General features: G+C 45.3%; 1 protein-coding gene across 1 annotated transcript in view; it reads left to right on the top strand.

Moving 5' to 3' along the window:
- The first annotated feature begins 338 nt into the window (after positions 1–338).
- Positions 339–11,389, top strand: part of PRSS56 (serine protease 56) — a 62,042-nt gene continuing 50,991 nt past the window's right edge. Inside the window, exons 1-3 of the mRNA XM_068279329.1 lie at positions 339–734; positions 1,599–1,760; positions 6,717–6,917. Coding sequence (XP_068135430.1) covers positions 623–734; positions 1,599–1,760; positions 6,717–6,917 — 475 coding nt within the window. The 5' untranslated portion in view covers positions 339–622. The remainder of the gene's footprint in view (positions 735–1,598; positions 1,761–6,716; positions 6,918–11,389) is intronic.

Genomic DNA, 11,389 nt, shown 5'->3' with positions numbered 1-11,389 from the left:
ACATTGAGGTGAAGTGCTACATGGGTGAATGCATTTACAGTGTAGTCTAAACAAATGACCATAACAGGAGATGATGTAGCAAAGCTTAAGATCAATCCTGGTGCTAATGAACACAAACTATTCTTTTCTCACCCCATCCAGTCTACATACCCCCTCCCACCGCCTTCTCCTGTCCTGGCATCTGTGTCAAAGCATTAATGAATCAAGCAGTTTATCAGAACGCTTGGGAACTGTCCTTTCCTCCCCACAACCCCCTCCTGTGGTCCTGGACATATACAGAGCAACTACCCATGCTGCTTATTGTCTAACTGTCATCTTCAGAAGAGGCAGCAGTGAAACAAAGGCAGAACAGAGAGTGAAAACATATAAACAGAACATTGCCTGCAGAGGGATAGGGAGGTAAAGGGAGAGACTGAGTCAATAGAAGAAGCCGTTACTGTATAAGACTGAATATCAGACTGAGACAACCACAGAGGGATACAAAGGAAAGGACCACACTCAGGTGTTTTACAGAAAAGTACAACAAATCTAATGTCCGGTCCAGATATTTCAGAAGATTAACCAGCAGACAGTGAGAAACATTTAGCTCCCATTCCTGGTGAAACAATTTGGAAATTATACAATGCAGTTCCTGTGGTGGACGTTGCTTCTGACTTCATGCCTGGCACCACATCAGATGGACTGTGCACCAGTGAGCAAGGAGCAGTACAGATTACCAGCCAGTGTCCTGCAAGGTGAGTCCTGCACAAGATGAAGGTATTGGAGAGATACAAGCTGGGGACTTTCCAAAGTTGACTTTCTTTCCAATTTACTTTAATGTTTTTAGGCTAAGCATCTGCTATTTACTAACAAGGATGTTCAGAACAATGACAATCCAATTATGCTAAAATTTGTGCTGAGGCCGCCATAGGCAGGATTTGGTTATTGAGTTCTTCAGTTTTCCATGTTTGCATTAACGTTGTTAATTTCATGGGCTTTATTCACCAAAGCGTGCTAACAGTTAGCGCGCTGGTGAGTAGCCCCGATTCACGCCTAAACTCAGTTTAGGCGTGATAAGTTTAGGTGTGATAAGTTTAGGCGTGATAATTTAGGCGTGGTAAGTTTCGGTGTGATAAGTTTAGGCGTGATAAGTTTAGGCGTGATAAGTTTAGGCGTGATAAGTTTAGGTGTAATAAGTTTAGGCGTGATAACTATAGCACTAACTGGATTAGCACTGCAGTGCACAGCTGATCAAAAGTTTTGCGCTAGCAAAGTCTGGTGCGCGCGAAACGTCGCATAGAGGACTTTGCGCGCGATCTAAACGTATCTAAACTTATCACGCCTAAACTTATCACGCCTAAACTGAGCTTAGGCGTGATAAGGGGCTTTTCACCAGCGTGGTGCAATGGTTATCACGCCTAAAGTCTTTTAGGCATGATAACTGGGTTATCACTACTTTGTGAATCGAGCCCCTTGTATCTGTTTGGTAAAACTCTTGCTGCCCAAGTCAAGTCAGGATACCAGCATGTCCTGGATTTGGTGGCTGTACTAGCATAGCTGATATATTTGAATTATGAAACAGTCTGTTATATATCTAAATGAATCTTTCTTCTAAACAGCTCTTTCCAATAGGGGGACTTTAATACTAGAGGTTGCCCTTAAAACAGCACTGCAGGCTCTTGAGGTGGCTGTTACAGAGCACAATCATCGCCAGCTGGAGTGTCATGGATGCGCCATCTGCCTCTTCACAGAATGTGCCAACCTACGTGGACACTGCAGAGGTTAGTGAGGTTATTTGGGATCTATTACATATAACAATTTTTCCAAGACTCCATCTCTTGCTTACAAGAAGCCTGCTTAGTTTTTTTTACTACCATATTTATTTTACATGTACATATTTTTCTATAATATATATCTAAGAAATGCCTCTGCAGGCAGATGAGGGGTTATTACCTGCATTGTGGTGCTGGCAGAAAGGAAAGGTGGCTGTTCAGACATAAAAGGGCATAAATGTTAGGTAATGGTGCATGCAGAGTAGTTAACGCTCATGAAAACTCAATACACAGTGCAACAGAGCTGACCAGTTCAACTGTAGCCTGCAATGGTCCTTTTCCCTGCCAAATTGTTCTGTAGGTAGTGGACCTTGCAGCCTACTTCTTAGCCAAAGACCTGTAAAAATCTTCAGAGCTTGGAGTTGGGCCTTGGATTCTAGTTCTGGCTGGTCCTAGCTTTCAGAGGTTGTGTGTGCTACACAGAATTACACAGGTGTCTGGAAGGGGAGGAGACTACACAGACCAAGGAAAGGTGAGCTTTGCAGGACAATCCTAGATAGCACCAGTACTGCAGTGTCACTTTTGTATGAAGGTTTACATGGGGTTTACCTGAGCAGGTAAAGTAGGGGCCATCAGCTGGGTGAGGAAGGGACGGATCAAGACCAAGTTGCGCCTGGGACAAGGTTAGGTTTTGGCGCCTAAAGGTCAGGTTTTGGCACCTAAACTGCCATTCATTTTGCCGCCTTTTTGAGAATTCAACAAACTGTGCCCGGGGCAAGATACCCGCTTGACCCCCCCCCCCCCCCCCCTAGATCCGTCCCTGGGGTGAGGTAGGGGTTAAATGCTGAATGTTTAGAGGAAATGTTTTATTATAAAGAGAGCCTAACAGATGCTGAAATGTCTCCCAGAGAGTTTGAAGGCAGGTTAGTAAGCGGGCATGAGAATAGGAAACCTGGATTGCTAAGGGTGGAAAACAACCAAGAAAATTACTGGTACAGCAGACTTGGACTAGATTTTGTTATTAAGTCGCAAACATTTGTAACTTTTACCTTGTTCATATCAGAATGTAGTGAGGTTAACAAAATAGAGTTGTGCTATTGTACCAACGGCAAGTTCCTAACTAAATTCAGAACAGCCTGGATTTTTTTAAATCTACCGGTCAGTGCCCCCAGTATGAATCGATGGGATCCAGAAATGATTTGAAATGTATACGTCATAAAAGCAGAAAATGTAGTGATTTGAAAAATCTCTTACTAATGCAATGCTACGCAGGATTTTTATAAAATCACATCACTCAAGTGGGATCACACCCATAGCATTACATTAGCAAGAGCTTTTCAAATCACAAAGCACTCAGAAAATTGCTCCTAGTGAGTTCCAGGCCACACTCATATTTAGAAGAAGTAATAATTGCTATATGCTATCCATCCTTTTCATAATAGTGCCACTTCTGTTTCCTTGGCACAGCACAAGCAGGATCAGGAAGGGATATGAAGGGAGGAATGAGATTACATGACTGGTGACCTCGGTAGAGTTACTTTAAGGCACTACAGTACTTATTTTCTGGTGATGAATCAGCCTCTGAGGCTGATAATTGTATCACTGTCCCAGTCTTCACCAAATGGAGAAAATTAAGATGAATGTCTAAGATGTTGAATGTGTGGGGTCTGATCTGTTACCAGGGATCTGGCATGTCACTGAGGGTCTTATCTGTTACTGGGGGTCTTAACCGTCATTAGAATTCTAATTCACCAGGTGTGTGTATTTAAAGGAAAGGGGGAGGATCTAATATGTTACTGGGGGGGATTAATCTGACACTGGGAGTCTTATTGGTTGTTGGGGTCTAATTTGACACTGAGTTCTGGTCTGTCACTGGATGTTTGGTCTCCCAATTGGGTTTGTTCTTTCACTGGTGATTTGTCATTTGAGACTTGTCTCTAGGTTCCTGCAACTGGGACCATTTTATTAAGTTCCAGACTGAAACTAGCATTCTACCTTTAGGGGTCTGTCAGTGACCAGCCTCTACCTGCTATGGGTCATAACAGTCACAACTGGGTATATTCACTAAACACTGGTAAATTTTACGTACATAAACTCCGTACATAGGCCCCTATCACTTTTTCACTTATGTTTTCTCCTCAGAGATAATTTTTCATCTTCTGTTTAAAATAACTCTTCAGCACTCTGTAATTGAAAATGTACCAACAAGTGGGTGAAAAAGTACTGTCAACATTAGTTTGAGTAGTTTCTTCCTTGCTGGTCGCTTAAAAAGCATTTTATTTAAGGTGGTGTAAAAATATCACCCAGGAGAAAACTCAAGTTAACTGCATATGGGCCATAGTGTTTACCATTATTTACATAAACTACGTAACCTATGTTAAGCAAGTAGGGTAACTCACATGATTCAACCAACGTATACTTTGGTTGAATAAGGTATGTTACTGGTTGACTTACTATGATTAAGGCAGCCAGTAACACACACTAAACAAACAATGTATATAATACCTCCTTGAAAATGGTGCACTTGGCATTGTTACGTGGTGCCCTTCCAGCAGGTGGTACCCTAAGCAACTGTCTAGGTTGTCCATGGCTTAAACTGAATAGAACTTGGAAGTGTTAAAGTCAATGGGCTCAATTCTGGTAGCGTTTAGTAAATAATTACCTCATGAAATAAGGGTTTACCTCATGAGGGAAATCAACTTTTGAATTCTGATAGTTTAAGTAAAGTTTTACCTCATGTAATTTCATGAGGTAATTCATGTGGTAATTTTCTACAAAAATGTGTGGCATTTAGTAGTGAAATACCTCACACTTGAATTCTGAAGTTAAATAAGGTGCGTGTTTGCATGTCTTTTACCTCACATAATTAGACCTACCTCTACCACATGATAAATGCCGTGCTGTGACAGAATTGTGAGATCTGTCACATAACACGGGCTTGTTCTGTGTTCAAGGCCCCATATTTTGGTGAAATAAGTAAATTGATCTGACCAACAAATTCCCCCCCCCCCCCAGCTTCCATTTTGTTTTAAAAAAAGACCTCTGGTTGGAAAGAAAGTAAAAATGCTCCACCCACAGCCTCTATTTTTTTTAAAATTAAGTAAAACTGCAGCAAACACCGATACCCCCCCCCCCCCCTCCTCCTCTGGTTAGAATTGCTCAGAGCCCCCCCCCCCCCCCAGCAGCCTCTAAAAGTAAAAGTGCTGTAACCCCCCCTCCAGACCCCCAGCCTCTAAAAGTAAAAGTACTCACACCACCAGTCTCTAAAAGTGCTGACCCCTCCCCAAGCCTCTAAAAGTGCTCCGACACCCCCCCCCCCACACACACCTCCCCCCAGTCTCTAAAAGTGCTCCTAAAGGTAAATGAGCTGGATTTTTTTTTTTTATAATGGATGCCTATAAATTTACTTTTCATAGGTTGCTACATAATCAAATACACCTTCCCTCCTCAAAAAACAAAAACAAAACCTCTTCCAAAGACTATCCTAACTTATAGAAGACAATTAAAGACTAAGGCCTCGATTCATAAAGCATTCCCGCATGCGGGAATGCTGAAAACGGCACACTTTACCGACCACACAGCAGAATCTTTATTCATAAAGGCTTTTTCCGCATGAAAAGCCGACTTTCGCGAGCAGAGTGATAAATCACCGCCTTGCGCGGTGATTATCATAGCAAAAGTAACAAGTAGTCAATTCATAAAGATTAGAGGTAGCGGTATGCGGACGGGCATTACCGCTACCTCTGATGTGGCGAGAAGCGTGCGGAATACATTGCAGTGAATGGGACAGACCTCCCAAGCAGCTGCAGAGAGAACACCGCACGGAGGGATTCCGCCTGCTTCTCCTGTTTCCGCATGTCTCCCAACAGCCTAACGCCTGCCTACAGCGGAATATCTCCGCACGCCTGTCACAACTAGCAAAATTTTTATGAATTACCACCCTGAAGGCGGAAATACCGACAGCGGTGTTTCCCCGCTCGACGTTACCTTCCCGACAGCACTTTTATGAATCGAGGCCTATTACTTATTTGCTGCAGGCTTACCACTGAAATACCTCATGTTTTACCTCACTCTATGCATTTACCTCATGTTTTACCTCCTGTTTTACCTCCTGTTTTACCTCCTGTTTTACCTCATGTTTTACCTCATGTTCGGAAATGGAGAAGAATCTTTCAGAATTGATAAAAGAAGAGGAAAATACCTTGTGAGGTATTTTACCTACAAAAAAATATTTACCTCACATAGCTACCAGAATTGAGCCCAATGTCAGGTTGTTATTGCTATATGTAACCTTGTTTCAAATAAACGAGAGTTTGGTTAAAGCATAATAAGCAATGCTTGGTGAAATGTGTCTTCTTAAATCAGAAGGACATTCGCATTCAGCTATAAGAGAACATTTGTGGTTTGGGGCACCCTGAGCTGCTTGGTTACTCTGTTGTTAAAGCATAATGCAAACTGAATATCCAAGCAATCAATAGCCCTAGGTTTAGGCTTCAGCTGATGTAAGTGTAAATCTTTACCTTCTACTGTTCAAGTCTCCCTATTGTTCCTTTACAGAGGTACAGAGTACCCAGCAAGCTGATGGTGAACCAGAACTCCTAGGAGTGTGTAAGGGGCTACAGTGGACCAAAAAGCCCCATGAGCTTGCTAAGTACTCTGTACCTCTGGGTGTTTCAAGTCCTACCCCATAGGGCCACATTAATCCATGCCATGCACTGATGAGGATCAATCAATCCGAAACAGTCTGTATGCATGTTGGATTATTGTGGCTCTGTAATATTAACAAGCTGACACATCATTGCATTCCAGTGGATCTGGAGGTGTGGCTAGCTCACAGGGACAACAATGGATAATTTGCATGTATTCAGCAGTGATGCACTGGGAGACATCTCGGACCTCACTCCAACCTGAATTATCGCAAATACGTTCTGTTTTAAGAAAGCAAACTTTTGTTTTCCTTTACAGAGAAAGACGCCAGTGCAGAGTTTGAGCCATCATGTGAAGCGCTGCTGGCTGCAGACAATGAAGCTGATCCAGTGGAAAGAAGCTGGGCATTGAGTGAGATGTGTGGCTTTTATCGGCGCTACTGTACTGAATTGAATGGAACCTCACAATCTTGTGTCCGGGCCATGGCTGGCCGCTGCCATCTTAAGCTACAAGAATGCAGTAAGGATGTCATTTCACAACACACTTTTGTCGAAAAAATCTGTACATTTACTTTCATGTGTTTAATTTCTAAATAACTTAGTAGTTGTTTACTTTACACAAATATTCTCTGTGTTTCAAAACAGCAGCACACAGAAAACATACTGTATATTCTGGCATATAAGACTTTTTAACCCTTGAAAATCTTCTGAAAAGTCAGGGGTCGTCTTATACGCCGGGTGTCATTGATGCTGGGTGCTACGCCTTATCCTGCTACCGAGTCTCAGATTTCGCTGCTGAGGACTGTAGTGAAGTGGCACAGGCGCACATGTGCAAGATCTGAGAGGCAGAGAAGGAGGTAAATAGGATACAAGGGTGGGTCAGATGGGTGAAAGAGGCGTGTTTTATAAGCACAGTGCAATGTATTCTTCCATAACGCTCTAATAAACAGGGAGACAAGGAGAGCTGACTAGTCCACTTAGAGAGAGGGAGAGTTGACCAATCCAACCAGTTAATCGCCTGTATACTGTTATATATATACAGTATATGTACCACATAAAGTACAGCACCAGTATCTGTTCATACAAAGAACCAGTATATGATGTTTTTTTTTTTTTTTAGTTATTTGGTGTGCGTTGGAAGAGGGGTAGTCTTATATGGCAAGTATATCCTAAACTCTATATTTTATCTGGAAAAGTTGGGGGGCGGTTGTCCTATACGCCCAGTCGTCTTTTACACCGGAATATACTAGTAATTAAAACTACAATTTCAACAGCTTCCCTTAAAATCCCAGGAGCCACCCCCGCTTCCTTTCCTATCCTACGAGGGACCCGTCAAGGATGTCCACTGTCCCCCGCCCTATTTGCACTTTCCATAGAACCCCTAGCAGAGCACATCCGACGCCACCCTAAGGCCCCGTTCACACTTGCGGTTTTGTCAAAACCGCACCGGATGTCCGGACCGCACCGGAGCCGGACCGGACCTGAACCGTACGGTTCCTGTCCGGATCCGGTCCGGATCCGGTCCGGTTGCATACGGTTTCCGTGCGGTATGAACACGGTTGCGGTCCGGATCCGGATTCTTAAAGAGATAACAACCTGTATAAATACCTGGGGTTCTGGGAGGTCAGCAGAAGCTCTGGGGTCATTGTTGGAGACAGCTGGACGTGTGGAAACCATCCTTGGATACAGAGACAGCAGTTGGGACCATGGATCCAGTCATTTTTTACGCTTATTACCTGGGAATTCTCTCCTTCCTGTTGTTTACCTACTACTATGTGGGGAGAAGGCGTGCTCCTCGCAGGAGATGGTGGGTGCACCCTCTACTAGCCAGGAGGCAGAGGAAGGGAGAGTTCCAGGCCCTCTACCGGGACCTCAGACGACACCCACAGAAGTTCTACAGCTACACTCGGATGTCTATTCCCCTGTAAGTATCTAGGCCTAAATACACCAACCCCCACCATCCCTAAACACCCCACCCTCACCCCCACAACACCTCATCCCTGTATACCTAGCTAAACACACCACCCTGACCCCCACACCCCTGTATACCTAGCTATACACTACACCCCCACCCTCCACAACACTCCCAAACCTCTGTAAACACACCTCCCCCATCCTCCACCCAACACCTTGTCCCACAACATACTTTACAGCTTCTTCCTTTACATCTCCTGTTTGATACCCTTTTGGAGATGGTGAAGGATGACCTTAGGAAGAAGGATACCACGTTCAGGAGAGCAGTCACACCACAAGAACAACTACTCATCACACTGAGGTATGTAAAAACAAATTTTTTTATTGCAAAAACAACCACTTTCCAACATGGAAACATTCTTCCAACATGGAAGACAAAAAAATAACATATCAATGGTATAGCCCGGTCAGTTTTAAGGAACACCAACCACCAACTTTGTGCTGGAAGAGTTGCAGGGCATAGCTGCCCAAGTGTCTTTCGGGGACACCAGTACCTAATATTAAAGTGCTTCAAAAACCTAACCACTGGCACAGGACCCTCTGAGCCATGGATGAAGGACACAGGGCAGTGAAAAGGCTAGGCCTCTCACCGACCAGTCAAGGTGTCCTTCATCCATGGCTCCTAGGGTCTTGTGCAAGTGATTAGGAACAAGAACAAAGTGAGGAGCAAGAGGAACCGATGGCAGAGGTGCATGACTACAGGTGCAGTGCAACAGGCACAAGGTTGTGACCCAGGTAGTGTCTTTCGGGGACACCAGGCCCTAATAAATTGAAGTGCTTTAAAAACCTAACCACTGGCACATGACCCTCTGAGCCATGGATGAAGGACACAGGGCAGTGAAAAGGCTAGGCCTCTCACCGACCAGTCAAGGTGTCCTTCATCCATGGCTCCAAGGGTCTTGTGCAAGTGGTTAGGAACAAGAACAAAGTGAGGAGCAAGAGGAACCGATGGCACAGGTGCATGACTACAGGTGCAGTGCAACAGGCACAAGGTTGTGACCCAGGTAGTGTCTTTCGGGGACACCAGGCCCTAATAAATTGAAGTGCTTTAAAAACCTAACCACTGGCACATGACCCTCTGAGCCATGGATGAAGGACACAGGGCAGTGAAAAGGCTAGGCCTCTCACCGACCAGTCAAGGTGTCCTTCATCCATGGCTCCAAGGGTCTTGTGCAAGTGGTTAGGAACAAGAACAAAGTGAGGAGCAAGAGGAACCGATGGCACAGGTGCAGGACTACAGGTGCAGTGCAACAGGCACAAGGTTGTGACCCAGGTAGTGTCTTTCGGGGACACCAGGCCCTAATAAATTGAAGTGCTTTAAAAACCTAACCACTGGCACATGACCCTCTGAGCCATGGATGAAGGACACAGGGCAGTGAAAAGGCTAGGCCTCTCACCGACCAGTCAAGGTGTCCTTCATCCATGGCTCCAAGGGTCTTGTGCAAGTGGTTAGGAACAAGAACAAAGTGAGGAGCAAGAGGAACCGATGGCACAGGTGCAGGACTACAGGTGCAGTGCAACAGGCACAAGGTTGTGACCCAGGTAGTGTCTTTCGGGGACACCAGGCCCTAATAAATTGAAGTGCTTTAAAAACCTAACCACTGGCACATGACCCTCTGAGCCATGGATGAAGGACACAGGGCAGTGAAAAGGCTAGGCCTCTCACCGACCAGTCAAGGTGTCCTTCATCCATGGCTCCAAGGGTCTTGTGCAAGTGGTTAGGAACAAGAACAAAGTGAGGAGCAAGAGGAACCGATGGCACAGGTGCAGGACTACAGGTGCAGTGCAACAGGCACAAGGTTGTGACCCAGGTAGTGTCTTTCGGGGACACCAGGCCCTAATAAATTGAAGTGCTTTAAAAACCTAACCACTGGCACATGACCCTCTGAGCCATGGATGAAGGACACAGGGCAGTGAAAAGGCTAGGCCTCTCACCGACCAGTCAAGGTGTCCTTCATCCATGGCTCCAAGGGTCTTGTGCAAGTGGTTAGGAACAAGAACAAAGTGAGGAGCAAGAGGAACCGATGGCACAGGTGCAGGACTACAGGTGCAGTGCAACAGGCACAAGGTTGTGACCCAGGTAGTGTCTTTCGGGGACACCAGGCCCTAAATTATTAGTGCTTCTAAAACCTAACGACTGGCACAGGACCCTCTGAGCCATGGATGAAGGACACAGGTCAGTGAAAAGGCTAGGCCTCTCACCGACCAGTGAAGGTGTCCTTCACCCATGGCTCCAAGGGTCTTGTGCAAGTGATTAGGATCAACAAAGTAAGGAACAAGAGGAATCAAAGGCGCAGGTGCAGGACTACAGGTGCAGTGCAACAGGCACAAGGTTGTGACCCAGGTAGTGTCTTTTGGGGACACCAGGCCCTAAATTATTAGTGCTTCTAAAACCTAACGACTGGCACAGGACCCTCTGAGCCATGGATGAAGGACACAGGTCAGTGAAAAGGCTAGGCCTCTCACCAACCAGTGAAGGTGTCCTTCACCCATGGCTCCAAGGGTCTTGTGCAAGTGATTAGGATCAACAAAGTAAGGAACAAGAGGAATCAAAGGCACAGGTGCAGGACTACAGGTGCAGTGCAACAGGCACAAGGTTGTGACCCAGGTAGTGTCTTTTGGGGACACCAGGCCCTAAATTATTAGTGCTTCTAAAACCTAACGACTGGCACAGGACCCTCTGAGCCATGGATGAAGGACACAGGTCAGTGAAAAGGCTAGGCCTCTCACCGACCAGTGAAGGTGTCCTTCACCCATGGCTCCAAGGGTCTTGTGCAAGTGATTAGGATCAACAAAGTAAGGAACAAGAGGAATCAAAGGCACAGGTGCAGGACTACAGGTGCAGTGCAACAGGCACAAGGTTGTGACCCAGGTAGTGTCTTTTGGGGACACCAGGCCCTAAAGTTCAAGTCCAGCAAAACCAAAAGTTAAAAAGCCCTGTGATGGTATCCTTCCTCCGAGGATCGGAGGTATTCAGAGGAGCATGTCCAGGAACAATTTGACTTTTTTTTTCAAATT

The sequence above is a fragment of the Hyperolius riggenbachi genome, chromosome 4 (assembly GCF_040937935.1).
Source record: "Hyperolius riggenbachi isolate aHypRig1 chromosome 4, aHypRig1.pri, whole genome shotgun sequence".
NCBI lineage: Eukaryota > Metazoa > Chordata > Amphibia > Anura > Hyperoliidae > Hyperolius > Hyperolius riggenbachi.
This window is presented reverse-complemented; position numbering and strand designations above follow the sequence as displayed.